General features: G+C 39.9%; 1 protein-coding gene across 1 annotated transcript in view; it reads left to right on the top strand.

Annotated features, from left to right (window-relative positions):
• Positions 1–14534, top strand: part of C2CD2 (C2 calcium dependent domain containing 2) — a 103640-nt gene that overhangs the window by 25178 nt on the left and 63928 nt on the right. Inside the window, exon 2 of the mRNA XM_033941444.1 lies at positions 6459–6557. Coding sequence (XP_033797335.1) covers positions 6459–6557 — 99 coding nt within the window. The remainder of the gene's footprint in view (positions 1–6458; positions 6558–14534) is intronic.

Genomic DNA, 14534 nt, shown 5'->3' with positions numbered 1-14534 from the left:
CTTCTGTGTCTCATTTTCATACCCCCTTCCCTTCCTTCTGTGTCTTGAGTTCATGCCCCTCCCATGTCCCAATGAGCTCCTTCCCCCCCCCCTCCTCCTTTCTCCCTTGGTCCTGGATCATGTCCCCTCTCTCCGTTACTTGCTTGCTCCAGAGCCACACTCGCTTCTTTCAGGGCCGTACAGGTAGGCTGCTCCTTCCTGCCTTAAGCGGCACTTATTACAGGGATTGTTGTTGCAGGGACGCAGGCAGCTCTTACATGCTGCACGTGGCTGACCCACAAGCCAGCTCTGATGGAGAGAAGGCTTCTGGGTTAGCCACGTACAGAGTACAAGAGCCGCCCACATCCTTGCAACAAATGCTGCTGAAGGCAGGAAGAAGCAGCCCACCTGGAAGGAGGTAACTGGGATCCCCCGCTGACCCGGAAGCCTTCCCTCTGACATCAGCTCTGACATCGGACAGAAGCCTTCCCGGGCGGCTTCGGCTGAGGGGAGTGGGCAGGAAGAAGGGCATGGGACCTGGTGGCACATTCGCCACACCTTTCCTTTTTTTCTTTTTTTTTTCTGTAGATGAGGTTGGAGAAGGAGGAAACCTGAGCTGCAACCAAGAATAGGCAGTCTTCAGCATTGCAACCACAATGGAGACTGTAATCTCTGCACAAATAGCGGCCAAATCCAAAGGAAAAAGAGTTTTTTGATTGACAAGACTGTTTGTTGTAGATGGATTTTTACAATTGGTTGCTAATAAAGGAGGGTTTTTTTGAAGACCAGGAACACTCTGCTCTTTTCCTTTGGATTTAATCTTCAGGCAATTGTCACCGGAAAGTATACTTCTTCATGGTGTCATTTAGAGCTGACATTAGAAGGATGTGGAGTCTGGAATGTTTTCCTGTGCAGCATTCCCCTTACTCTTACTATGCAGCATTTCCTCTTACTGTCATGTTTTTTTCTCCTCTTCTTCCCAGCCCCCAAGCATAGCCCTGTTTGTGTGAGCTTTATTTTTAATGAACAAAAATGAGAAACCATCTTTGAAGCTCAAAAAGATGGCAAGAAGGCCAAAAGGCTGCTGGTGGGTTTAAAAGGTATGGTGAAATAGGCTATTTTAGCTAAAAGAACATAAAAAAAAAAAAATAGAAAAAGGATCTGAATGAAGGAAACGGGAAGTGCCATAAGCACTGGCAAGGAAAGTGCAAAAGCACTGATAAAAGGTTTTTACACTCAATGCATAGTTAAGCTCTGGAACTCGTTGGAATATATGGAGAAAGCAGTTAGTGCAGCTAGGTTTAAAAAAGATTTGGATAAATTCCTGAAAAAAATGTATATAACTGTTAATATAGATCTGAAAAAAGCTACTACTTAACTCTGGTGTTTAACCAGCATGGAATCTTACTACTCTTGGGATCCTACATAGTTTGGCTACTGTTGGAAACTGGGATAAATGGATGTTTGGTGTGACCTGGTATGGAAATTCATAAATGACCCTATTGCATTTAATAGCCTTCCTCTTCCACTGGTAGTAGAATCCTGCCTGATAATGAAGTTGATGTTCCCCTTGATAGACAAGAAACAATTGAGATTTTTTTTCCAGCTTGATACAGTTTACAGTTGTTAAATATACACACTTTTATAAATAGGGCTTCTATTCCTAGATGTTTTAGTAATTATAAATTTTACATGTTCATTTTCTAGCTAATTAGGAATCTTAGATGGTACAAATTTTTTTTGTTTTAGCATTTTCACAGGCATGGCCATGAGTAGGTTCCTCTTTACTTCCAGGCCACCCAGTAGCCAGGCTCACCATCCTGTAACTTAAGATCCCCCCAAGCTCCTGCAGTTGAAGAAATGTAGAGCCCATCCCAAGTCAGAACAGCACAGAAGTCAGCTGCAGCACTTTGAGCCTGCACTGTGAGCATGATCAGTTCTCACGGACTGAAAACTGAGCATGCTCGCAATGCCAGCATTAATAATAATAATTTTATTCTTATATACCGCCATACTGAAAAAGTTCTACGCGGTTCACAACAAGGTGAGCTAATACATGAGTTACAGATAAAATACAAATTAGAATAATGGACTTAAAAACAGATAAAGACAGAAAGCGTTTACAATATAATGCAGAAAATACCGGCATGGCAGGGAAAGAAATAATACATAGAACAGATAAAATACATCAAGTGGAATATAAGGAACTTGATTGAAAAAATGAAGCAGAATGCATTAAGATACCACCAGCCTATCAAAGAGTTGAGTCTTTAACACTTTTCTAAAATCAAGATAGGAAGAGACCTCTAGCATAAGTTTTCCAAGCCATACATTCAATTTAGCGGCTTGAAATGAGAGGGTTCTCTCGAGGAACTTCTTATAATGACAAGATTATATGGAGGAATATGAAAACAAGTGCACTCTACGTGTGGTCTTTTTGGCGTGACTCAAAGAAAAATGAGACACAAGATAACCTGGTAACAAACCCGAAACTGATTTATAACAAATACAAGAAAATTAGTGATGTTGTTGACTGTTACACTGTTTTGCCTAGGGGTAGCTCCACATTTCTTCAGCTAGAGGGGCTTGGAAGTCTCCACCAGCTGAGGTATGTTAATTTTGCCAGGGGTTCATGGGAAAAAAGGAAGAGGAAATGGCGTGCCTAGTGCCTTCCTGTGTTAAAGGTTGGTGTCTCCCACACACAAAAAGTGGTGTTTCATTGGTTAAAACAAAACATATATTGTGCAGAAGCAAACCAAACAGCAAGCATAGGTTACTCATGTTAGTTCTTCATGGCGGTCCCTAGAAACAACTTAACAACTCCCATTCCCTCCCCCACCCAAGTCCCAACCACTCCCCTCCCCTACCCTACCCAGATTACATGTTCAACAAATAGTTATGGGCTTTGCGAGGTATTGTGTCCCAAACAGGAGTCCAAATCTGTAAGAACTGCCTCCAAGCTCTGAGCAAGGCCTGTTTCACGTCAAGCCTCTCCATGCACAGCAAAGTGTATATCTCATTTTTCCTTTCCGTTATAAAAGGGTACTACTGTTTCCAATTTTTCGAAATATATTTCCATGTCAGAAGGAACAGTTTCTCAAGTAGCCGATTGGTGGCACTCATTCCCAGTGATACAAAATTAGAAAACAGCGGTTATGGCACTGTCATCTTGATATACGGACACTGGATCATTTGCTATATTATTGTCTCTTGATACTCAAATTCTGGAAATCCATTTGGGGTCAAATTATTACAATATTGGAAGTTCCACTATCACTATCATATGATATAATATTGTTTGGAACGATACTATTACCCAAGAAACCAATTAATGCAAATCAGAATAAATTGCTCCTCATCATGACAGGAGTAGCCATGCAGCTGATAATGAAAAGTTTGGATAACTTAAATTATAGTTTCTGGTGGGAATCCTTATGTCAGATTTATAAGTTTGAAAACATTAATTCCATACCGAGGGGACACCATAACAAATTCAAGGAAATTTGGGGCCCGTTATCAAAATATTGTAAGTTATGAATTAGTAATATTATTTCCCTTTGATTCATGAAAGATTGTTATACACATCCAGGAGGGGAGAGGGGGAGGGTTAGGGTGGGGGGGAGGGTTCTAATAGCTGTGTATTATTTGTTGGAACAGAGTGCAGTATGTTATATTACTTGAGTGTTCATTTGTTTGCACTATGGGCTCCTGTTACTAAGGTGCGCTAGAGTTTTTAGCGCACGCAGGGAATTACCGTGTGCTACACCGTGCGCTATGCTTCTAGAACTAACGCCAGTTCAATGCTGGCATTAAGGTATAGCACGTGCGGCAATGTAGCGTGCGCTATTCCGCGCATTAAAGCCCAAGCGCACCTTTGTAAAAGGAGCTCTATATAGATGATTTTAAAATGAATAAAGAATTTATTAAAGAAAACAGCAGTTATGTCCACACAACCAGGCAATCTCCTATAAAAGACTCGGTCAAGATATTGGACCAAAAGTATTGTATTTTATCACAAGTCCAGAACATATGGTACAGGGATGCCTGTGAGCAATGACATTTAGGACAGTGTTCTTCAACCTTTTTACACCTATGGACCGGCAGATATAAAATAATTATTTTGTGGACCGGCGGTTGAAGAACATTGGGTTAAGTCGTGGGCCAGACCCTGCCCATTTCCACCCTAGACCCCGTCCCCATAATAGTACTAATTGTAACATTATTTTTTCCATTCATTTTTCACAGATACACAATATAATCTTATTAACAACACATAGTGGTTAATCACAAAATTAAACTACACAAAGCACACTGACAGCAGATGTAAATTCTCAAAATTGACATAATTCAATCACTAAATTCAAAAATAAAATCATTCCCCCCCTACCTTTGTTGTCTGCCTCCCTCCATGATATGCCTTACCTTCTGGCCTGCTCCCGCCTGGCCTTTTTATGTCGCACCCGGTGTTATCTTCAGGCCGGCTACCTTTTCCTTACTGATGCAGTGAACAAAGCTGCAGGCAGCAGCTCCTTGCGTGTCCCGTGCCTCATCTGGAACGTCAGAGAGAAGCTTCTGGTTCAGGCGCAGGACACGCATAGGAGCCACTGCCCATGGCTTTGTGCACTGAATCAGTCAGGGAGAGGGAGCTGGCTCGAACATAACGGCGCTTCGATCGCACCGTGGACTGACGGTTGAAGAACACTGTTTTGGGATGATGCACATGCTGGCCCTGTGGACCGGCAGGAAATTTCTGTGGACTGGCATCGGTCCATAGACCGGTGGTTGAAGAACACTGATTTAGAACATTGTGAAGAAGCATCTATTTCTGCTCAAAATGCTCATTGTGGAACCATATAAAGTCTCATAAGAAATTTATATTGTAATTCATGTAGATTAGAGGACCTAGAGAATCCAAAGGGCATCCCCAGAAATCCCTGGATCTTCTCCAATTTCCCAAGTATTTGCCACCTCCTCAAAGTCAAAAGGGCCTCCATTTTAAAAGGATAGGCTTGCTTTTGTGGTTCTGGACAAGGAAAAAAGTTCCACTACCGAGTTCACTGTGTCTTCATTTCCTGACTCTCTTGCAAGAGACTGCAAATAATGGCATACTTGGCTATACACTAACCAAGCTCTCTGGTCCAATTGAAGGTCCTCCATAGATTGCATGGCTCCCCTCCTCCATAACCAGATCCTTTACATATACACCAAGCCTTGATCCTTCCAAGCATATAGATGATGTTTGGAGGAGTCTGAATCTAAGTCCAAGTTACACAATAACAGGAGCAAACCAGTGGATTTGGGAGACACATGAAGTTGTTTGCAAATCGAATTCCAGGTCTGATGCATTGATCTCAATATTGAGTGTCGCCATGCCTTAGAATGTAGGTAGTACAACAAGTGTGCCAGTGTGACAATCTGTTGTTCCAGCTGAATAGATGTAAAAAATGGATAATCTTTAATCCAGTCCACCAAATGCCGCATCAGATACGCCACATATCTTCACAAATCTGGCAATGCAAGGCCACCCCTACCAAAAGGGCATAACAACTGATGAAACGTGCAACGCAGCTGTGTATTATTCCACAAAAACTGTGTAAAGCAGATTGAAAAATATTCAAAGGACTTATGCAGCATGGCCAAGAAATGGAGAACAGCAGCAACAAATAAAAATTCCAATGGAGTCTGCAGTGTATCGACAACAAGGCAAAACCAAATAAAAACTGCAGAATATGTACAGGATGCAGGCAAAGTTTATTGTACCAATGATAAAATGCAGTAATATATACAACCTTATTACCAACCAAGGGACCTGACACGGTCCGTGTTTCGGACCACACGCCTTCCTCAGGGGTCCATGGTAAATAAGGTATGAAACGAAACCGCAACGAAAAGGTGGGAAACAAACAAATGCCTGATAGAATCAATCCACGAAATGAGAACCTCTGTGTGACGGTGTTATTGATTCTATCAGGCATTTGTTTGTTTCCCACCTTTTCGTTGCAGTTTCGTTTCATACCTTATTTACCATGGACCCCTGAGGAAGGCGTGTTGTCTGAAACACGGACCATGTCGGGTCCCTTGGTTGGTAATAAGGTTGTATATAATACTGCATTTTATCATTGATACAATAAACTTTGCCTGCATCCTGCACATATTCTGCAGTTTTTGTTTGGTTTTGCCAAGAAATGGAGAAATCATAATGTATAATAGTATTATGGATATACAGTTGCAGGCACCAGTTGTATTAGAACATGCTGAATTCTTATGTAGAACTCTGTGATCTATATTTAAATGACATTATAATAAATGATGTAGAATTTGTACTACTAACATCAGCATGAAGGGACATTCTGATTAACTGCTTCAACCTTTCCTCTATTCTTTGGAACATTTTCTGTAATCTCTGACTATGAGGCATGGCTGTATTCCTTTTTCGTTGTTTATTAAACTTTGTGCTATTTTTCTTTTTTTCTCTCTAGGATTCACCAAGACTCCATTTTGAAGATGATGGGAATAAAGAGCCACTAGAACTATCAGTGCGACAGGTTATGAGTGTTATCAAGTCAGCTGGAGAGAAGGTGAGGTGAATGTAGAAAGATTTGGTTTACACATATAATGAATGGTGCAATGTGTCTCAAGTACCAGTAATAATTTTTAAAAAGCCACTTGACATACATAATATGTCTACAGTATGCATGGTTTTCAAAGTGGTCTGTTCGTGTTTTGGCAAGTCTAAAGAGTGTGCATGAATTTTCTTTTAAGCAAATTACATACACATCTACTAGATGTTTGCATTTGCATCTGCTCTGAGGCATGCATAAGTGGCAGCTAAATAACCTGTTTGGACATCTGTAATGGAGGAGTGACGAGGATGAGACAATTGTGTTTACCTCTCTGGCATTAAAAACCATCTCAAACATGTGAAACTGTTGACTCCTTTTACTAAGCCGTGTAGGGCTTTAACGGGCGGAATAGGGGGCATTAGTTCTAGAAGCATAGCACGTGGTAATTTCCTGCGTGCGTTAAAAACTAACGCACCTTAGTAAAAGGAGCCCTGTGTTTCTTTAGCATTGCCTCTTAATTGGCTGCCCCTTTGGATCCAAATCCTATTATACACAGTGGGCAAGCTTTGCTCTAAGGATTTTAATGAAATTGGGTCAGTTTTCAGTGCGAGAAATAGATTTAGCTAATTTGGGGGTCAAACAGGGGATTTTTTTCACATGTTCAACTCTCAACAACCCTTGAATACCATACAAGCCTTTCTGCTTAAAGGATTGCTTTTAACACCTTTGGCTCACAATTACTGGGTTTGTTTTAAATGTATTTTAAAATATATTTTTAAAGAGGGAGGAAAAAGCCTTAGACTCATGTCTGAATCTAGCAAGTTAGCATGCAAACAGGCTTACATATAGATACCTCATTGGCATAAAAAACCTCCTTACCAAACACTTTTAAATTCTTTTGTATTTTTTTAAATTGTGAGCCAAACTACTGTTTAGATTTTATACATGCAAACAAGCTGTGTACTACTAGAGTGTCTTTAAACGTTCCAATAGTGTGCTTCTCTGTAAAAGTTCAATCTTTCTCAAGACGTAAGCTCAAAGTTCATTTGCTTGTTAACAATGTCACAAAAACATTTTTACTTACCTTGCAGCACTATGTTTCACATCTTCTAAATCGGGGGTGCCCACACTTTTTGGGCTTGCGAGCTACTTTTAAAATGACCAAGTCAAAATGATCTACCAACAATAAAATTTTAAAAAATGCAAAGCACACTGTACGCAGACAAAATGTTAATTATCATTTATATTCTGGGTTTTTCTTTTTTCAAACAGATCAAGGCAGATGACTTTATGCTATGTCACTTTAGTAACAACTATACAAAAATAGATAAATATACCCCCTCCCTTTTTACTAAACCGCGATAGCAGTTTTTAGCACAGGGAGCTGTGCTGCTCTCGATGCTCATAGGCTCCCTGCGCTACAAAACGCTATTGTGGTTTAGTGAAAGGGAGCCATAGTGCAAAATATAGACAGCAGATATAAATTCTCAAAACGGCCACATTTTGATCACTAAATTGAAAATAAAATCATTTTTCCTACCTTTGTTGTCTGGTCATTATTCAAATCTTGTTGGTCCCAGGCTCTGGTTGTCTTCTGATAACTTGCTTGCCAGAGTCTCTTTCTTTCTTCTTTCTCCGTGCTAACCATCCATCTTCTATCTCTGTCCTCCCCTTCCATTTCCCTTCCCTCCCCTGGAGGTCTGGCATATTTCCTTTTTTTCATCTCCATCGACAGATCCACCTTTTCTCAACTACCCTCCTATCCAGTATCTCTATCCCCCCCTCCATACCATCCCTTATGTCCAACTTCTCTGCCTTTCTGTTTCTTCCCTCCCTAAATCTCATTGTCCAACATCTCTCTCCCACTCCTCTATTTTTAGACCCATTATTTCTTCACCCCAAAGTCCAGCATATGCACATCTCTTTGAACCCCATTTCCCTCCCTCCCTTCCTTCTACACCAGGGCCCTCCCCCCCCGAAGGCCTGCACCCCATCCCTGAAGGCCTGCCTGTCCCCCCTGAAGACCTACACCACCACCCCTGAAGGCCTGTCCCCCCCCCCCTCGGAAGGCCTGTGTGTTCATCCATGACCTCCTGTGTATCCTTGTACTTAATTTTAGCAGGGAGCAGCCTGCAAAGATGATTGCCAGTACTTTAGCGATCCTTGCAGGTTGCCATAGGCTCAGGAGCTGTCATCCCTCTGCCGCGGTCCTGCTCCTCCTCTGACATCAGAGGCAGAATCGCGGCAGAGGGAACACAGTTCCTGAGTCTATGGCAACCTGCAAGGATCGCTAAAGTACTGGCAATCATCTTTGCAGGCTGCTCCCTGCTAAAATTAAGTAAAGGGATGCGCGGGAGTCCAGAGAGAAAGCCGGACAGCACAGAAAGGAAACCGCATGGCTCAGCGATCGACTGGGGTTGCCTGAGCAATCAACTGGTCGATCGCGATCGACGTATTGGGCACCCCTGTTCTAAATAGACACAGCTGCTAAAAATCAATCTGTTCAGCCATAGCCGACTATGATCAGCCAACATTTCGCTGAAGCTGCGTCAGGGTATTCCAGGCTGTGTTTGCCACCTTCACTCTGTGCTTACCGGCATTTAAAAGTGTTTGGTAAGGAGGAGGTTTTTTTATGCCAATGAGGTATCTCTATGTGTAAGCCTGTTTGCATGCTAACTTGCTAGTGGCAGGCGTGAGTCTGAGCTTTTTCCTCCTTCCTTAAAAATATTTTTTAAAATACATTTAAAACAAACCCAGTAATTGTGAGCCCAAAGTATTAAAAGCAATCCTTTAAGCAGAAAGGCTTGTATAGTATTCAAGGGTTGTTGAGAGTTGATGATGTGGATCCCTTGAGTTGTGGATTTGTAGTTTTTCACTGTGTGATTTTTCACATGTTCCCACCTCCCCCTGCAGCCCACTGGTCAGTCAAGGAAGCTTTGCCAGCCAATAGCCTTAAAGGAAAACCAGAACTGAAGGTTGCTAAGCAGGTTGCTAAGTCCAAATGATGAAGTTACGACTGTCTTATTTTGGTCACACTGTTAGAAGAGAAAGATCATTGGAGAAGAACATCATATTTGGGAAGATCGAAGGGACCAGGTGAAGAGGGTGACCTGCAATCAGATGGTTGGACGTGTTGAAAATAACAATGGGGATAACGCTGGAGGACTTTACCGGACTAGCACAAAACTGATCTCTATTAGATCTGTAATTCATCAAGTTGTTAGTACTCGAACATGAGTCAATGGCACCTAACTTAGCTAACTTGATGGATCAAACTGCAAATCTGCCCAACTGTCCTGGGCTTATCAAGGTCACTAATGTTTGTGCTAGGAGGCCTTTTAGACAGGTAAGGCTAGAGCAGTGGTCTCTAGCACACAGCCCCCCAAAGTCCTCCATTGCAGTTTCAAATGCTCTTTCAAATTCTGTAAATGCATTAATTTCAATCTTGTCCACTTGATATATTCTCATAATAATTTAAAACAATCTCTTTAAGTATATTACTCAAGTGTTTCATTAATGGAATTTGCTACTGTTAGCAATCCAAAATAAAGTGAGTTTTTAAAATATATCCTTGAAGGTTGTAGAATCAGTATTTGTATTAATTTTTAATGTTTAATGCTCAGTCTGAACAAGTAGGTAAAGACAATGTACAAAATTAGTAGGATGTATAAGCTTGAAATCTTTTGGTGGCCCTCAGAGCTTTCTTTTTTTTTTTTTTTTTTTGCGATTCTCCTGAGTTCAATAATTTTTATTAAGTATTTTAAAGGATACAAGAATCATTTAAAGTACATAGAAACAAAATAAAGCTTTCTGTATATAAAATATATAAATCTATGTTTAACTGTATAGGAGCAAAGGCTCCAGTTATTAAAAATGTATGTAAGGGATATATAAGATAAAGATGAGAGAGAGCAGTAAAGAAAAAGGAAAGAAGAATGAAAGAGAGAAGAGAGGAGAAGAAAAGGATAACAGGAGTGTCTAAGAAGATGAGCGTACATAGGAGTCTAAGAATGACCATGGAGATTTGTTGTATTTCAAGTTCATGCAGGTTCGGAATGTAACTCTCTTCTCATATGCATAGGATTCAAATCTATGATACATACTCAGAGAGTTCCACCAAAAGGTATAATCTAATAGCGAGGGTGATTTCCAATTTTTAAGAATGTGCATGAGAGCAGTCACCAACATGGTATCAATGAGTTTAGGTGGACAATTTGATTGTGTGAAACATGGGTGTTGAGAGCGAAGGATTACAATGTCTATAGAGATTTCTTCTGAGCAGTTAGTAATAGATTGTATGGTGTTCCAGACATAGGTCCAAAAAGAGCGGACTAGAGTACAATGAAATAACATATGATCAAGAGTTCCTTCCTCTTTCAAGCAGTTCCAGCAAACAGAGTCTTGCTTTAAGTTAGCTTTCCACATGCGAAGTGGGGTCCATATTGCCTGCCACATAAGAAAGTACATTGATTGTGATACTCTAGAAGATAAAAGCGGGCGATTTGTCGATGACCAGAAAAGCTCCCAATCAATGTCAGAAAGCGGAGTGGTAAGTATAGCGTCCCAGTGCTTCATAGAGTGAGGTGAAAAAGTGAAGGAGTGATCTCTTAAAATATTGTAGAAGGATGATATCGCCTTGCCTTTTAATAGAGACAGAGAAGACCAGTTGTAAATAGTATTTTTGGAAGTCATATAGTCAAATCGTATATGCAAAGAAGGCAACACTCCAGTGAGAGAACGCCATTGTGAATAAGTAGAAGGAGGCAGCGAGTATGTAGAGCACAGTATATCGAATGGAACTAACGAGTTGAGGGTAGACAATTGATGGACAAACCATATACCTGCCCGCTGCCACCTTTTCCATGATAGAGATTTGTCGTGATTTTGAATTTTGGGATTGTTCCAAAGGGACATGAGTGGACTAACATTAACTGAGATTTCAGTCAATGTATCTATAAGATAAAGAGCATGCTGCGTTGCACCCAATAAAGAGTATCTCTTTAAGTGCCTTGGTATTGACACCGTTAGTAAGCATGAGATGTGTAAAGGCGTACATAAAAAACATTCCATTTCAAACCAGGCAGGAAGATCTTGAGGGGGAAGATTTTGAGTGGAGGAGTTAGTGAGCCAGTAAGCTCCATATTTGGCTAATGAAGCAATATAATAGTGATAGAAATCAGGAAAGTTGAGACCACCGTTGATCTTAGAGGCTTTCAGTTTGGCGAGAGCAATTCGAGGTTTTTTCTTGTTCCAAATGAATTCAGATATTTTCATGTTTAGCCAATTAAATAATGATTTCCGGCATAACAGAGGGAGCATAGAAAGGATATAATTAATTTGAGGGGCCAGAGTCATTTTGATGGATGCAATTCTACCCCACCAGGATAAAAAGAGTGGAGTCCATCGAGATGTAGTGTTTAGAACTAGATTTTTGACTTTAGATATATTAAGATCTTGAGCATGAACCGAATCTTTATGTATTAAAATCCCCAAGTATTTCACAGCTTCATGTGACCATGAGAAAGGAAAATGAGCCAAATCTGATGGAAGTATATTATCATTTAGAGGGAAGATCTCTGATTTCTCCCAATTAACAGAGTATCCGGAAAGGAGGGAGTATTGAGTGATAATGTGAATAAGATTGGGAAGGGAGAGTAAAGGGTCTCTCAGAAAAAGTAAAACATCATCAGCATAAGCTGCTAATTTGAAATCTCGATCAGAGGAGGGAATACCTTTAATTGAGGGACTTTGTCGTATAGCTGAAAGGAGTGGCTCTAACACTAGATTAAATAGTAATGGTGAGAGAGGACAGCCTTGTCGAGTACCTCTATGGAGGGGAAATTTATTGGATAAAGAATTGTTAATCCTAATACGAGCTGTGGGTTGATGATATAGCGTTTTTATCCAGTTTGTAAAAAATGGGCCAAAATTATACCACTTCAGGACATGGAAAAGGAAAGGCCACTCCACTCGGTCAAAGGCTTTTTCAGCATCAATAGCTAGGCCTATTATAGGGTCTGACATTGTTTTAGCATGAGCGTTAATATAGTGAAATAGGCGCAGGTTGTCTCCTATATATCTTTGTTTAATGAACCCTGTTTGATCTTTATGTATAAGCAATGGGATTATTTTGGTAAGTCTTAATGCAAGTAATTTTGCCATTATCTTGTAGTCTAAATTGAGGAGAGAGATGGGGCGAAAGTTTTTAACTAAAGTGTCATCTCTGTCAGGTTTAGGGATTACTACAATGGTGGCCTCGGTGAAATTGAATTGCTTGTCCGGAGTGGAGTGGAGGAAGTCATAATATTTAAGGAGATGAGGAGCTAGTAGGGTGCGAAATTGCTTAAAGAATTCGTTCGTGAAGCCGTCTGGGCCAGGGGCTTTCCCAGCAGGTAAGGAAGATATGGCAGTTTCAATTTCTAATATAGTTATTGGAGAATCAAGTTCCAATTTAACAGATTCTGGAATGGTCGGATGAGTTAAGGAGGTAAGAAATGTGTCTATATCTGCTTCAGGAGTGGTAGATTCGGATTGGTATAAAGAAGTATAGAATTTTTCAAATTGAGAGGAAATTAGAGATCTGGTTTTGACTAATTGACCTGATGAATTTTGAATAGCCGTTATATGTAGTCTTTTAGATTTATTTTTAAGGTATCTGGCCAAAGGACGACCCATTATATTATCTCCCATGTAATGTCCAGAGTTAGAGATAAAAATATCACGCCTAGCTATATATGAAACTAAAGTATTATATTCATATTTAAGATTTTGAATACGTTGGAAAGTATTTGGGTCATGTATGTGATTAGACATATGTTGTAATTCTAAGGTTTTGATGGAGTTTTCTAAATCTTTTTCCTTTCTCATGGACTGTTTCTTTTTCCAAGAGGCAATTTTAATCAATTCACCTCTAAGGGTTACTTTGTATGCTTCCCAGACAATGGAAGGACAAATTTCAGGATCTTTAGAATTATTTTCAAAAAACTCCGCAGTGAAAGAATTGATTTTTTCAATAATTTCCTCGTCTAGCAGTAAGGCGTTGTTTAGCCGCCATGAGGGGGATTCCTTATGTGGGGCTGAGATGGATATATATAAAGAGATGGCAGCATGATCAGTGAGAGAGATTTCTTATATTCACACCGCAGTCCTTTACATGAAAATGGTTGGAGACTACTGGTCTAGAGGAATATAGAGAAACAGTATATATGGCAACAGCCCCAAAGTTATGGAACCCTCTCCCACAACAACTGAGACAAGTTCAATCAGTATTCCTCTTTTGGGAAGCAGCTAAAAAGCCTTCTTGTTTGAACAGGCCTTTGGATGATTTGGGGCTCTAATCTAGAGCAGAAAGGATTACACTGTCCTTGTTTTTGACACTGTTCTTGGCGTGTTGTATATTTGTTACTTTTATTATAAATGTTCTTATATAAGCTGCCTAGAATTGTAGATGGTGTGGGATATATATATATATATATATATATATATATATGTATATATATGTATATTTATTTATTTATTTAACTTTCAAATTATCATAAACAATATAAGAAAATGGAAATCATTATTATATGAAAAAGAAAACAGAAAAAATTCTCATAAAAATAAGGAATTAAAAAAAAAGAATATCCATCAAGTCCTCTTCAAGGGAGAAACATTTCTTACAGTAAAAAGAAACAAAATCTATAAAGTATCCATAAGATCCTGAAAATTATCAGCATTACCAATTAGGTATTGTTCCATACAAGACTATACATTCTCATGGTATTTTAGAAATCGTTCTAAATCAGTGGTTCCCAAACCTGTCTTGGGGGACCCCCAGCCAGTCAGATTTTCAAGATATCTCTAATGAATATGCATGAGAGAGATTTGCATACCTGTCACTTCCATTATATGCAAATCTCTCTCATGCATATTCATTAGGGATATCTTGAAAACCTGACTGGCTGAGGATCCCCCAGGACAGGTTTGGGAACCATTAAATGAAGTGGGTCC

This window comes from Geotrypetes seraphini, chromosome 4, assembly GCF_902459505.1.
Source record: "Geotrypetes seraphini chromosome 4, aGeoSer1.1, whole genome shotgun sequence".
Lineage (NCBI taxonomy): Eukaryota > Metazoa > Chordata > Amphibia > Gymnophiona > Dermophiidae > Geotrypetes > Geotrypetes seraphini.
This window is presented reverse-complemented; position numbering and strand designations above follow the sequence as displayed.